This window comes from Carettochelys insculpta, chromosome 9, assembly GCF_033958435.1.
Source record: "Carettochelys insculpta isolate YL-2023 chromosome 9, ASM3395843v1, whole genome shotgun sequence".
Taxonomy (NCBI): domain Eukaryota; kingdom Metazoa; phylum Chordata; order Testudines; family Carettochelyidae; genus Carettochelys; species Carettochelys insculpta.
This window is the reverse complement of record NC_134145.1, coordinates 6,275,745-6,291,455: the sequence shown is the minus strand read 5'-3', so window position 1 is coordinate 6,291,455 and position 15,711 is coordinate 6,275,745. Positions and strand designations below refer to the sequence as shown.

The 15,711-nt window shown below is 45.7% G+C and overlaps 1 protein-coding gene across 1 annotated transcript in view; it reads right to left on the bottom strand.

Annotated features, from left to right (window-relative positions):
- LOC142017414 (cytochrome P450 4B1-like) overlaps positions 1–15,711 on the bottom strand; it is a 43,525-nt gene that overhangs the window by 13,814 nt on the left and 14,000 nt on the right. The window contains exons 4-8 of the mRNA XM_075002230.1: positions 14,660–14,787; positions 6,879–7,003; positions 5,859–6,010; positions 5,146–5,252; positions 290–480 (exon numbers count right to left, since the gene is read on the bottom strand). Of these exons, the coding sequence (XP_074858331.1) occupies positions 290–480; positions 5,146–5,252; positions 5,859–6,010; positions 6,879–7,003; positions 14,660–14,787 (703 nt within the window). The remainder of the gene's footprint in view (positions 1–289; positions 481–5,145; positions 5,253–5,858; positions 6,011–6,878; positions 7,004–14,659; positions 14,788–15,711) is intronic.

The following is a 15,711-nucleotide window of genomic DNA, read 5'->3' as shown; positions in this document are numbered from 1 at the left end:
AGAGCTAACTGAATCCTCAGGTCTTTGGCCATCTCATTGACATGCAAAATATCAAAAGTTCTTGCAAATATTCATGTTAAAGACAATGAAAGTCCTGTTCAAAACTCTAATCCAAAAACCATCAGAAAGACTCCTCTGGATTACAACTGGGCTTTGGATCAGACTCCAACTAAATGTAAGACAACATATTGCACTGCCTGACACCTGAGATGAAGGGACTCAAGAATATCTTAGTTGACCAGAAATAATCCTGAAAGGAAATGCCATGAAATAAAATGTGAGCTCTCACCACTGAATGGCCTCCTGATCTCCCAGAAGCTCCCGTATCTCTTCTCTGCATTTCTGCTGGTGCTCTGGGTGCTGGGCCAGGCAGTATAAAGTCCAGGAGATCCCACTGGCTGTGGTATCATGACCCCCAAACATGAAAGTGTCCACCTCGGCTCGCAAGTCTTCATCAGATAAGCCAGCTCCATTTTCATCCTAGTTAGACGGGGATATTTATCAAAAGACTGTGTTAGTCCAGAGATCGATTTTGGATTCATTGCTACGGCTGCACCACATTGCACCTAACGCTGTCCTTGGCAAACGTTCAGCAGAGGTACCACCAGTGGTGATGCTAGTTGCAGAGTAACAGAAAAGGAGGATTTAAAAGGTTGGGTTTTTTTCTTTTTACTCTGGAGCTCCTGGAGTCTCTTTAGGTCTGTCCTCCTGGGGCATGCAACATGGTTCACTCAGAGATCTGTGCACATGTAATCCACACATGTACTGGGGCTAGACCACTGTCCTACAGAGGGGCACCTATACCACTTACATAGAGAAACAGCAAGTCCCCACTACAGCCTGAGCTGAGCAGCAACAGTTTCATCAAACTTTAAACCAAAAAATTTTGACTGAGAACAGGCATTGTAGTAACTCATGGGAGTTTTCATTGACTTTTCCTGCTGCCATTCACCTCTTTGGGCAGTTTCTTAAGACAGGAGGTGCGTCTACACCGGAACGCTACTTCGCAGTAGCAGGCCCAGCTTTGAAATCTTACGCACCACATCTCCACACACCGCGCACTACTTCAGCATCGAACTTTGATGGTGCCGGGCCTGGAGGGTGTGTAGACACTCTGCGTCGAAGTAGCGTCTTCGATGTCGCTACTTCGAAATACTCTACTGCGACGTAGCGCTCTAGTGTAGACGTAGCCAGGGTGTGTGAACACTGCACTGGCAATGAGATAGTTAACAAATAGCTTTGGGTCCAAGAGGCCGCACCCCGCTTTCCAGACATGCTCTGTGGAGCACAGAAAAGGGAAGAGCTCAGCTCAGTCTGGGCTGGCTGAGCAGGAGAGATGTGTGCAATGTGCTGCTGCCAAAAAAACCCACCAGGACTCCAAAGTACTGAGAGCGTCCACTCTGGGAAGCCAGTCGCCCATGGCGACCAACCAGCAGAGGAACTACCAGGGACAGAAGAAAGAGTAGGAAATAGTTCAGGGCCTGCACATGGTGTTATGAAGACCTGAAACTTGTTACAGGTTACCTGGTTTTGAAGGGCCCTCAGTCAGAACCTGGTGGTGTTAGGTGGGCCCAGGTGCCTCTACCCACCCTGCATTCACCATTAGATGAAGCTGCCGTTAGGAAAAGTGTCCTGTGTGGACTCTCACCATCAAGCCATATTGTCACTAGCTAAAGCAGTCACCGGGACTCTAACCATTGTGTGGAACTGCTGTTAGGGAAAGCAGCCTATTTGGACTGTTGCTAGCTAAAGAGCCTTCATGGTCTCTTGTCTCTAAGTAAATCACTGCTAGAGAGAGCAACTCTTTGGACTGTCCTCACTTACTGCCAGCAGAGGAAGCATTGTTTGAGAATCCCGCCACTGGGCTCTACTACCTTTAAAGCAAAGTGGCACCTTGCACCCTGATGACCTTTTGACAGATTCCCAGAAAGAAAACTCCCCCAATGCATCCTCATCTCTGTTTTTTGTTAAGGGGAGTTTTGCAACATGGCATCTGTGGCTACAATGCATTATGGGAAACGCATTCTGGATGAGAATCCATAGATTCCAAGACCTGAAGTGATGACCGTGAGCATCTAGTCTGACCACCTGGGTAAAACAGGCCACAGAACTTCCCCCAGATAATTCCTGGAGCAGATCTTTTAGAAAAATATCCAGCTTTGATTTAAAAATGGCCAGTGATGGAAAACCCACCACTGATGGTTAATTACCTTCACCGTCACATACACGGCATCTGAGCATCATACAGGGAAGGAGGGTCTACTTATTGTGAGCCTTCCTGTTTGGTCCTCCTGCTGATGTTTCTCAACTCACCTCCCTGTGAGACCAAGCTCCATTTTTTGCCTCTTTTTGGGTCAACACACCACCACCAAAACAGCCAAAGCTCCGGATTTGATATTCACCATACCAAGAAATGACAAAGAGGGTGAACAAATCCTTTTTTAACAACTTTATTTCATTTTCCAACATCACACCTCTGGGGCCTTCTTTTTTTGCTCAAGGACTGGTAAAGCACTAGAGTATATTATGATATTATGTTCATATACAGGAAACTCTTTCATATCCAGCAGCCTCAGGACCAGGAGGTTGCTGGATATTCAAACATTCTGGATAGTGGAGAAGTATACCTAGTAATGCATAACACTAAAAGAAAAATAAGATTCATCATCATCACCATCATCATCAACAACAACAACCATGGGCTTGGCGCCTGTTAGTGTCCAATGCCTCCCTCACTATTTCCTTCCATTTTTCCCTGTCCAGTGCGGAGTGGCTTAGTTTCTGTAGACTAGCTCTGCACCAATCTACTCTACCATCTACCCATTCTCTGTGAGCTCTGCCTCTCCTATTCGAACCGTCCTCAAGAAACAAACAAATATGTATGCAGAGTACTTTATTTACCAACAACAGTAGTACTGTACACTGTAAACTTATACTTTACTTGCTGCATTTATTTGTATTTATTTTCACTATACTGTACTTATAGAGAACATAACTAAAATTTACTTATGCTTAAAATGCTGGTTATTTGAGAGTTCCAGATGATGGAATAGCAGACATGGAAGAATTTACTGAATTTCTAAAGAAGGTTCAGAGTTCTATGTTTCTTTTAACTTGTAAAATGAGTATTTAATTTTGCATAATTTTGATTTGTTTTTTTTTCCGGGAATAATTTTGATTTTCTTTTTCTGTGCATAATTTCCTGAGATGTGATGAAGAAGGCAGAGGTGTTTAATGTCCATTTTGCTTTGGTCTTAGGTGTTCACTAAAAAAGTTAAATGGGATGAGAAGCTTAGCCCAGTTGATATTAACAAGAGGATAGGAGCAAGCCACAGAATAAAGAAAGAACAGATTAAAGAATATTTAGGTAAAATAGGGACATTTGAGTTGGCAGAGATTGTGGATCGCAAGTTAAATATGAGCCACCTGTGTGCAACGGTTGCGAAAAAGGCTAGTGTTGTTCTGAGGTGTACTACTAGGAGTACCATATGTAAACTACATGAGAATAGGTCCACTTTACTCAACAACGGTGAGGCCTCCTCTGGAACCCTGTGTCCAATTTTGGGCACCATGCTTTAAGGAGGACACCAACGTTGAGCAACAAAAATGATAATGTTTTGGAAAACCTCATTTACATTTAGGTTAGATATTAGGAAAACTTTCTAACTATGAGGACAGTTAGGTGCATGGATAGGTCATTTGGGGCGGTTCTAGCTTCTCCGTCTTTGGGGGTTTTCCAGAACAGAGTAGACAAACTCCTGTTAGAAATGGTCTAGGCACTCTTGGTTCTGCCTTGAACAGAGGGATGGATCACATGATCTCTTGAGTTCTTCTCCAGTCCTACCTTTCTATGATTTTGAGTGATCATATGAAAGTCCATGGTGATGCTGGTACCACCACCATGAAAAGAAATTAGCTCAAACTGAACAAGGCCAAATATCAGTTTAAAACAATGGAAATTAGTGGAGATGGCCACAAAATGAGAATTTTTGTGGTAAAATGTGGCCAAGAGAAGTTGCAATAAAATGTCTGGCCACCCACCACAGGCTATCCCTGGCAAACTGCATCTGACCTATTGAAGCAAAAGACTTCTCTGCATTTAGGTGGCTAACAAACAGCTTTATTGAATCCAATAAGGCAACAGATGAGCCAAACTGGACACCAGTAAAACCAGGTCCAGCAAGGCTGCTTGATGCAGCTAACTCTAGTAATTATACCCTTTCACAAACAAGTCCAACGTCAGAGGCAATTAGATAGAGAAACATAAATCATTTTCAGAGAGAAAACTATTATCAGCAAGGAGGAACAGGAGTCAGGGAGTAAGAGCCCCAAATCCAAATAGTTCATTAATGCATTCTGCTTAGCTCATCCTCCCTGCCATTCCCAAATACGTCAGGAAAAGTTCAAGCTCTTGTGTATGTGCAGAAATAAGAAACATGAAATGGCTTCTATTATATAAAATAGCTTCCACAGACCCTTATTGCCCTCCCTGCTCCACTGTGATACAGTCTGTTACTGGGCTGGATTGCACCCCCGAATATGGTAGAACCTGTAAGGAAAAAATATTTGCACAGTGATATGCTAGGCTTTAAGGAGGGTGGTACACAGTTTCACTAGTTTCTCGCTCATCTTGGATTCAAGGCTGATATTGAAGAAAATAAGTGACTGTAATAAACAAGAAAGAAGCTGGAGCAAGGTCACTTTTGAAATGGTCATTGTCCGCATAGCACCCAGTAATCAAGTAAATGTGTCAAGCACGCGTGTTCTGGTTGATGACACACAAACTGGATGACCTGGAAAAGCAGAAAGTATATGGGAAAGCAATACAAGAATCATGCACTTCATCTCCACGAACAGGACAATGGACCACCATTCGAGAATAGGAAATTCCTGGATGTTGCTCCAGTATGTGAATTTGAAGCCCTAGATACCCATAAATAAAGGGAATTGCAGACAAGGAGTCCTTAAAGAGCTTGGTCCCAAAATTAACTGATGCTGGAGAAAATTCACTTTTAGGCCAACCCAGCTAGAGAATTACACTGCTGCAAAATGGAAAAATCAACATGAGATTTTTTTTGTTTGTCCAGCGGATATATACACACATTCACTAGACATGAGAAATAACCAAGGTTCTTCTGTACCTACCTTGGCGCACAAAAGAATGTCCAGGAAATCCAAGTGTCTCTTCTTCTGGATCTTTTCAAGTTCTCGTTCATCCTTGAGGGATTTCTTCCTCTCCTTTATCACTGTATCTGTTGGAGAAAAAAAAAGAAAAGAAAATATATGGATTTCAAGAATCTGGATTTCTGTACTAGCTCTACCAACAGAGTGAAGGGCCATCTGAGAGTCAAGGCAGCACACCGAGGGAGCACATGCACATAGCCAAAAGTTTATCAATATTTGACCGAGCAAAACATCTATCAGGACACCACATCAGTGACATCTGATGATAATTAGAATTTAGAGGAAGGTCAGTCCTCAAATCCTGACAAACAAATAGTGACTAGAAGGTGCAGTCAGGTGTCCACCTCACATAACTCCTTTGATGGCAACCTTATCAAAGAAGTCCATGAAGCGTGCACCTCCCTCTCACCTCTAAAGGTGGACTCCCCAAGAAAGGAGTGAGGGCCATTGGCAATGCAATATGTGGTAAGCTTACACAGATATACAAAGTCTAGATCAGTAGAAGACTTTGTTTCTGTGATTCTGAAAATAGTGACAAGACACTAATCCATCTCCTGTGAAAGTTGACAGATAGCTTCTCATTGGCTTAAGCAGCAGTGGGATTTTCTCTACAGGATTTATAACCCTCCCCACAAGTTTCATAAAAAGACAAAATGAAGGACACTGGGAAATACCGGTTTGGAGATGCACAGTGTCACAGGCCTTCTGGAAGCGACGCCCGTCCCGACTGAGGAAATAGATAAAATCAATCTGATACGGGAGGTACCAGATCCTGTACTTTAACTGAAAGGTGATTTCATAGACCGATTTGATGTAGGCATTCTTCCTGAGAGAAAAGTTATAGAAGGACATAAATGACCTCGTAAGTGAATTTAGTATAGTAGGAAACTTTTCTACCTGTGGTAGAGATGTAACATTAATCCCAATGTAACCATTAATCCCCAAATCCTATTCCGTGACTCAGTGGCAGCAGTATATTGAGGTAACATTGAAATAAAAGCTCCCAGTTAGGCATGGGAGCATAACTGACTGAGTTTGAAGGCAGTTCTACATTTTTAAAAAAAAATAATCAACCTGGGCTGAATGGAATCCAAAGCTTTTTAGTGAATTGAAAAGTTTCATTGTGGGATCTTTCTTAGAGGCTGATTCAAACCAGACTCTCAAATATCTGAAGTGAATGTCTTAAGGGTGTGAGAGGAAAGGACCACAGCATCATCACCCCCTCTTTTGCCTCCAGGTCTTTTGTGACTGCAGGTTGAATCTCTCTAATCCAGAACTCTCTCGCCCAGCAATATCTGTAATCCAGCATGATTTTAGTTAGCTGGATGACCACTTACCATGGGTGTGGCCAAGCTTCCCGTGGGCCCCATACAGTTTGCTTACAGCCACCAGTCCTGGTGCTCATTGTTCTGTGCTGTTATTTAGTTGTAATTGACCCTTAAATGTCCTCTGACAGCCTAGTAAGCAGTGGAATTGTAGGTAATGTGGTAGACACTATTGACCTCCTATGGTCTCACAAATTCTCTCATTCCGCAACAGTCAGGTCCCCAGGGTGCTGGATGAAAGAGGTTCAACCTATAGTTGCAACTATTTGTGTAAAATTCACAAACAGTTTTGAGTTGACCAAAACAACATTTTTGGTAAATAAATTATTTCTCCAAAAATTTTTGCCAAGATACACTCATTGTACTGACCTTTCAGTCTGGCAGTTACTCTCATAACTAAAAGCACATTTCAAGATGCTGTCAAGAGTCATCAAGCTAACATGTTCAAAGAGCTCCACTGACTTCTTCTCCATGACTAGCTTTTCCCATTTGTCCTAATGCAGGAAATAGATGGAAATGATATGGGTCAGAGGTGTTTTTGACAAGGTGGATGAGACAATAGCTTTCATTGGACCAACTGCCATTGGTGAGAGAGTTTTCAAGCTGGCATTGAGTTGTCAATAAACCTACCACTGTGGGAAAGTGGCTTATTGACTCCCAAGGGTATCTGATGGGTAGAATGTTTCACTACTGCTTCCAACAGTGTGGGCTACCCTCTTGAGGTTGTCTGTTTTCAGTACTCGCTTCTGGCTTTGTACTTTTCTCTCAACCCTCCTGTTGCCTAATGGGACTCAGTTAAATTTACATTTACCTTCTGGGAGTTAAAACTTACAATATCCCTTTGAAATATGTGAAAGGGAGGAGCCGCTGTTCTGTCAATCAAATATGACCCAAGCTAGTTTGGCATAACAGGAACTGGAAGGTTTTAGAGACAAAATGTAAACGAGATTCTAGTTGTACCTGAAATATACTGGAGAAATCAGAACTATTGTTTCTAATAGAAATCAAAGGTATTAATTGTACTCTTGCAGCATATTTAGACTCCAAATTCCTTCACAGCGCCACCAAATTTTTATTTCAGTTCTTGTCCCTTATTTACTTTGTGGTTTCCCAGCTATGCCAACACCCAATATTTTAACAGGTCTCCCCACCACTGCCATCTAAGCCTTTTCCCAACAACTTCTGCTCCTGCTGCCTCATTAAATTCACCCTAATATCTCACTGCTTATTCAATGTCCACAAAAATGAGTTAATTATAAGAAGTTTTTTTTTTTGAACATGGGGTATGGAGTAAAGGCAAATGCGAGGTCAGTTGGTGTTCATCTCAGGGATGGCATGATGACATGTTCATCGCACACCAGAGAAGAAGGAGTTAAAAGTAGCCTGCTGTGTAAGCAGCAGCCAATCAGAAAGAGGTTGCACAGAGCAGCCAATCAGGCCTCAGCAGGCACACCCAAAAAGAGCTGCTGGACCAGAGACACTCCATGCTGCAGCATGCCCAAGGAGAAAGGATTGTGTTCCCCTTGTAAGGTCACATCTTGGACAGAGCAGTTGCTGGCAAAGGCTGTGGAGCACCAGGGAATTCTTGGCTGGCTGTGGGATAGTGCTGGATGGAAGCCCTGAGAAGAGGTCGAAGAAGGTGCTGAGGCCACAGGGACATGGCCCAGGGTGTTGAAACCGTACTGAAGGAGAAGTTAAGATGAGGCAGGAAGAAGGTCCTATCTAAAAGATTGCTGTGTGCTGGAGGGAATCCCCCTCACCACTGGGGAAGTGGCTGGACTATAGAACTGAGAAATTCTTAATCTCCCATCCCACCTCTTCTACAAAGGGAGAAAACACTGAGGGTGACTGACCAGAGGCCACACCATGAAAAGGGCACAGCAATTTCCGGGCTAAGGTGGGTCTGCAGGTGGAGACAGTGGCAGGCATTGCATTGCCAGGAAAGGGTGTGCCAGCTGAAAGAGCTAATCCCCAAGACGACTAGCAGGAGGTGCTACACTGACAAGTGAATCCCTTTGTTTACCCCGCAGGGAAGGGGACTGTGTGGAAAGACTGTGCAATTGGTCTCCCTAGAGGGAGGGAGAAGAGACTGAGTGTATCTCTCACCCCTGGTACACAGAGTCGGAGACAGGCTGAGCAAGACAAGAAGCCAAAAGGTGGGAGAGAAAATGGAAACACCTCAATCTGGACTTTTGGGGCTGAGGGACTTTTCCCCACCAGGTTGGATGTGAGAGTGGCCACTTCCCTAGAGGGGATCAGGGAAGCAAAAGGGGCAGATCCAGGCCACACAAGGACTGATTATAATCGGCAGAGATGGTGGTAAACCCTGGCGTACTTCTGGGCGTCTTTAGCCAGGGCACCACCCATCAGTGGTGTTTGTGTGGCAAGGGTGACAGGTGGGAGGTGCACAGCATACATGTACCTCAGTGCTGCCCCCACACACACTTGCCATCAGCACCACGCCACTTCCAGTGAGTGCAGGGGGGCAGTGAGGGAAGTCCCATGTGTGGCTGGCTGGCCTGCCCCATCGTCTCCCTGCCTGTGCTTTGCTCATGCCCCGCCCCCTCCCCATGCTCCGCCCCTGCGCTCGCCAGAAGCAGCACAGCGCTTCAGTTGGAAGAGGTGTGGGGGGGAGCCCGAGAAGGGGGTGGGGCATGGACTGGGCATGGGTGGGGAGGGGACAGGGCAGTGGCGCGTGGCTGGTGCCACCCCTAGAACCTCCCTCATCAGTCACCACTATTGTGTGGGGTCTCACAGGAGGGAAGACAGAAGGAGAAGTGCCATGAACAGAAAAGGTGCTCTAAAGCTGAGGCCAGAGGCCCAGTTCCACGGGTGTTGAGATTGTGGGAGCAAGGGAATCCTGCAGAGCTTGTCCCTATGTCACTGAGAAAAGACACGGATAGAAAGGGGCAAGCCCAGAGGCAAAGGGTCCCACACGAGAAAGGCTCGGGTTACAAATGAGAAAAATCTGGTTTTGGTGTGGGCAGAAGGGTCTTAGAAAGAGGCTCTGCTCCCACAGAGACAGGGGAAAGGAAAGAGAGGCCTGTAAGATAATCAGAGAGGCAGTAAAAAATCCTAAGGGATGGAGAGAAGAAGTTAGGGAGGAGAGAATCACAGGATGTTGGGGACTCAGATCCTAAGGGTGAAGGGGTTGGAAGAATTCATGGAGCAGGTGAAGCAGCTGCAAGGGAGGCCCTGTCAGAAGCAGTGCGAGGTCTGGAGTCTCAGCACACCAGCTGAAAGAGCTACTCCCTGAGATGACCAGCTGGAGGTGGCACTCTGGTGAGTGAAGCCCATCACAGATGGAAATAAACTTAGCTGTGGGGTGCCATAGTAACCTGAACAATGCTCGGTCCCCTGCAAGGTGGGCAGAGGCAGGAGACAGAAGATGTTTCCTTTGGCTTTCAGGGAGACTGTGATCAGTTCTGCCTCTGGAGCATGTTGTCAAATAAGTGCTGTATTTGTCTTCATTTCTGACCCCCAGTGAACAGTACTGCTTACGCCAAACTCTTTGGGGACATTGCCTATGTGCCTTGAATGACTTGCATCCAGGCTCCATGATAGTACAGGTGCTGAAACACTCTTTGATTGCTGGGGTTAATAGTTGCTTCTCTGATGGAAGCCACAAAAGAGACCCCCTCCCATTCTCCACAGCTCTGGGAGACTCCTTGCCAGTACCAAGAGTACCAGAGTTCCTGAGTTTTGTAGAACCAATAAAACCTCATAAATTTTATTGCAGCTTTTGGTTTCCTCTACAAAGTATCTTATATGGAAACCTCACCACCTACCAACTCCAAGAGAAAAACCAAAGCTCTCCACTCCCAGTCAGCTACCCCTTCTCTCCCCAGTTAAAGGATCCACAGAGCTAGTACTGGCAGTGCTCATGATTTTATTACATGTATAATGATATTTGGTGTGTCTCTTGAAGCCTCAGCTCCTGGAGTCATAGGGATGCATGGAAGTCTCAGCTCTCCTTTGTAAACCAGTAAATGTCTAGCCCTCCTGCGTGTCGAGATGGGCTTGAAAATATGGCCCAGCTGCAGCCCAAAGAGGTCAGAAGCCAGAAGGCAAATAAAGACCCAAGTTTATCTATCACTGGACACTAATGCCAAGCAAATTCTGATAAGAACTAAAACACACATTGGGAATGGTGGGTGAGATTGACCCTTAAAACAAACTAGCTAGAGAAGTGGTGGGTTCTCCACCTCTTGATGTCTTCAGATCCAGACAGGAGGACTTTCTGGAAGAGATGCGTTAGCCAGACACAAATTACATGACTCAATACCAGAGGAACAGGAAGAAATTCTATGACACGTACTCCACAGGTCAGATTAAGTGATCTAATGGCATCTTCAGGCCTTGGGAATATTCTGAGATTCACAGAGTTTATTATTTTTGTGGCTGTTGATGTTAATCTCATCAGTTTTAAGCCAATCTCTTGATTTTGAGGGGCCTGAGTACGATTTTTGAAAGCTTGAGGTTAAAAGTACCAGGTTATGAAATGGCCCTGCGAGCTCGTTTCCCCGTTCTCATTATTGCGCAGGGTAAAGGTAGAGGAGAATTTGGCAGGGGAGGTGTGACTGGATATGTCAACCCCACATTAATGACTCAGGGGCTAAAAAATTGCTTTGGATCCAAGAGACCTTGGCCCCTTGTCATTTCAGGAGGGAGAGTGCAAAGGAAGGCAGTTCAGCTCAGTCTGGGCTGGCTGAGGAGGAGAGCAGACGTGCGCTGAAGGTTTCTGCTGAGAAGCCAATGGGACTACAAACCACCAGGGCTAAGCACCATGTCTACATCACAGGAGCTGACTCAGCAGTAGGCCATGAAGGGGTGATACACCGCAACCAGTGACGGAGATACCAGGGGAAGGATGAATGGGAGGAACGAGGGTAACCATATTTGCCTATGCTGAATACAGGACACCTGGTACAATTACTTGTATTCAAGTGAGCTTGATGGCTATCTGTCAGAACTGTGCAGTAGGAATGTTCAGATTAACATCAAGTTGACTGAGCCTTTGATAAACATAAATACCAGGTAGCTGGACTCTTATTAGCCACCTTCTTATCTTTAATGTTCACGTGGGGAGAAGGGGGCACACACCCCCATACATGCCTCTCCCACATGGTGAGATGACAGACCAACCTGACCCTCTGTGGCCAGAGCTCATCACTCTCCTTGCCAGATGGGCCCCCAGGACAGACCCGCCTCTCTTGGTACCTGGAGCTGCATCTTCCTGAGGCAGGGCATGGACCACGAGGAAGGGATGCACTCCACAGCGGGGGAAGGAGCAGTGGGGCTGGGAGACATAAAGGGGCAAAGCAAGGAGTGGACAGATAGAGAGGAGAGCACATAAAGGGCCAAAGGGAGGGCAGCATGGGCAACAAAGTAGGGCTGCCATTTGGCACCTGAACACATTCATCAACCACAGCAAAAGTCAATGCCGGCCAGAAATGGGACGGGGTCAGAACTGGCTGCCTCGCCTGGCTCTTGGGCAAGGTGCGCGGTGGGGGCAGTTCCATGCTCCTGGAATGGGAGGGGCCAAGGGTGGAAGGGGCAGGACCATGGGCAGCCTGCCCTCAGTGCCACCAAGACTCCCACGTGCAGCCCTCCAGTAGCGATTTAAAGGGCCCTGGGCTCTGGTCTGTTCTGCCACAGCAGCACCAGCGGCTGGGAGACCTGGGTCCTTGGGAATCGGTGGGCCCTGGGGCAGTTTCCCATTTTATCCCCCTGTTGGCAAGCCTGGGCAGGGCCCTGCCCACTGAGAGCCTGCTTTCTGCAGGGGCTGTGCTGACAGACCAGTGTGAGAGTACCCAGACCTGAGTGCTGCAGCTTCGGTCTGCCACCAGCTTTGCCCACCCCTTGCTATCGTCAGCCCCTGGATCCTCTGGGAGGTGAGCAGCTGGCATGTGGGGATCCAGCCAGCAGCAGGACCCACCAGTACGGATGCAGGGGAGAGTGAAAACGGGGGACTATTTCTCTGTTTTTAAGAAAAAGTCAGGACACCTGTGGAAGGGCTTAAACACGGGACTGCCCCTTTAAAAATGGGATGTTTGGCCACCGTAGTAGGATGTGACCCAGGGGACGTGCTTGGGAATATGGAGACCTGAAACCTGCAACAAGGGAACAGGTTGTGAACAGCCCCTGGTCAGAACATGGTATATAGGGGCCCAGATTCCTTTCCCTGCATTTGACACGGGGCAGTACTACTGCCAGAGAGGACAGCTCTTTGGTCTATTGCTCTTAGATGCTACAGCCCTTAGAGGAGGCAACTTCTTGGACTCCTGCCACTAGGCACTGCTGCTTCCAGGAAAAGGGCAGCTCCTGAGATTCTCACTACTTACTCCTGCTACAAGTCCCCTCTTACTTTCCCGCTGCTGGAGCGCTGCTGCCCCAAAGACAAGCAATATCTCAGACATCCTCCAGTCCCACAACAAGAGGAGAAGGCAGGGCCCGGTGGAGCAGTTTGAGGGGGAATGAAAGGAGGAAGAGGAGGGAATGGAGGAAGCCAAAGGGTGGATGGAAAAAAAGACAGGGAAAGGTTATTCACAAGGCAAAACAGGAAAATTAGGGCAGGCAGATGGTTTCCGAGACAGGAAGAACAAGAACAAAAAACTCAATTATTAGTCAATCAATTAGGAAAAAGCCACAAATATGACCCGGCAGTTGGAGAGCAACCGTTACAACGTGAGACTTAAGAAGATCCACCTAGTCAGTTTATGGAAGGGAGGGCTGAGAGGCTACTTACTGTTGTGAATTGATGTTTATGCGTGGGAAAGATATTTGATGGTGTGAGGCTCTTCAGACTTGCCAACGACAGTAGAAGATGATCCAGAAGCTGAAAGCTGAAGTTAGATGCAATTTCCTAAACATTGGACCGGTTTATCTGTGTTGGTGGTGGACTTGTCATCTCTTGGTGTCTTTAGAAGGGGACAAGGTAGCTTTTAGAAAGCTATGTTTTGATTCAGCTTCTGGGAGAAGTTCCACCATTTGTGTATGTGATGGGGAAAAGGGATGGCCCTTTGTGGCTTTGGACTCTGCTAGTGCCTGGGGAGAGCCTTATGAGGATATAAAACTATGTGTTCACATTCAGTCCACAAAAATTGTCATGGATATCTGCATCCCCGGATATCCCTTCATGTGAAACAGATACCCATGGATTTGCAGAGTTCTATCTCTGGGTCCTGCTGTTCCATTTCCTCTCTCTATGGACCATGGAGAAAACACAGTTGCCTGCATTGGCCTCAATGTGCTCATAACACCTGCAACTCTGTATTAAAAGAATGACTATAATCAAACCTGATGCTTCAGGACCTCAGTCATTTGCCTGCAGGGGCCAGGAAGCAATATTTTTTTCTAAATGCACACTAGGCCAGATGACTATTGAGCAGGGAGGTTCTCATATTTCTCTGAAACATCAGAGATTGGCCACAATTGAAGACAGGACATTGGACAAGGTGGGCCAGTGCTCAGAGATAATACAGAAGAACCTCTTTCTAGATGCCTGGCTGGTTTGATTCACTCCATACACTCAGGGTCATCCTGACTGCCACATTTTGAGTCAAGAAGGAACTTTCTCCTGAAGTAGATTGGAAGGAGCCTATGCACGGCAGGGGCAGTGTTCACATTCATCTCAAACATAGATCTATTGCAGAGCCCTAATCCTGGATCTGGCCAGTGCTACAGACTCAGAGCTGCTCTGACTTGCTTTCAGCTGCAGAATTTTGCAAGGAACTGTATAGCAGCAGCAGACTGCTGGAGCATATCTGCCTTCTGGAATACTCGTCTGCTCTTCCTCCTCGTCATGTTGGGGGTTAAAGTTTTTGTGCTCTCGGAATAATGTAGGGCTTGCTCTGCTAGCTCTCCAGCGAGTTATGCTTGTTCAAAGTGAGCGCAAGGCAATATAAAGTGTTACCACTGTTGTGAGTGAGTGGAGAATTTTGATCTGTTAACATGCTGTTGCATGAGTGTAAATTATGTCACAGCTTTCAAGACAGCAGTGAGTCAGCCCTTAGAAGTCCTTCAGGTAAGTGGATCACACAGGCAGAGAATCCAAGAGAATGGCAAAGTAACAGCAGGAGAGGTTTTGCTTTTAGCATAAAAGTCAGGGTTAAAATAAAGGTGACGACAACAGTAATGGCAGTTCTTACCAACATGACTTGTGTAGATTTGTTGATCAGTGACACATAAAGTTTCAGCACCTCATAGTGAAATCCTGGAGTTAGAAGTTTACGATGCTGGACCCACTTTTGTCCATGTAAGGTCAGTAATCCTTTTCCTGGAGAAACAAAGAGATCATTTCAGTTACTAGAGAAGGGAGCTGCTCATGAAAATAATAAGCATGATTTGGGGTAGAGGGGAATAACTTTTTCTGCCTTCTTTACAAACAAATTCAAAATATTTTGCTTTTTGGAAGAAAAAAATGGAAATTGGTAATGAAAAACGGTTTGCTTTTCCAAAACCATGTTTTGGTTTCAGGGATTTAATGTCCCATGTTCATCCCTCTCCCATTTTCTCCCTTTTTTCTATTAAATGCGGGGTTTGGAGAAAAACTGAAAAATAAGGGGGAACAGCCAAAACCTCTAATTTTTTTAAAAAAGAGTTGGTTTCTGGTTTTTAAAAAAAGAAACATTTTTGGTTTTTGGGGGATTGTCAAAATTTAGAAAATTTCTCTAAAAACACCAAGTATACGTCCATAAAAATTTTCGTTTAAGAAATGACATTTTCTCATTGGGGAAAGTCTCAAATTGAAAAATTCAGCATATGACTCAGGATGATCTGACCAGTTCTGTATACAGCCAATGCCTTAGACTCAGGTAATTCGGGTCCATGATCAATTGAATTGCTAAATCTACACTGTTCAAGTCTGTGGAAAGCTGTGCGACTGGTATTTCTGCCTTGACTGGAAGAAAGCAATAGACCTTAGCAACAGAGGGGAAGGATAGCTCAGTGTTCTGAGCATCAGCCTGTTAAACCCAGGGTTGTGCGCTCAATCCTTGCAGGGGGCCATTTAGAGATCTGTGGCAAGAAAAAAGGCGGACAGGGATGATGCTTGATCCTACCAAGAGCATAGAGGACTGGACCTGATGATTTCTCAAGGTCCCTTCCACCTCATATATACACACACACATGCATTATTTCTAAGGTCAAGATAAGCAGCTTCTCTAAACCAAATCTTTGCACCCCCAACAGCTACATTTTA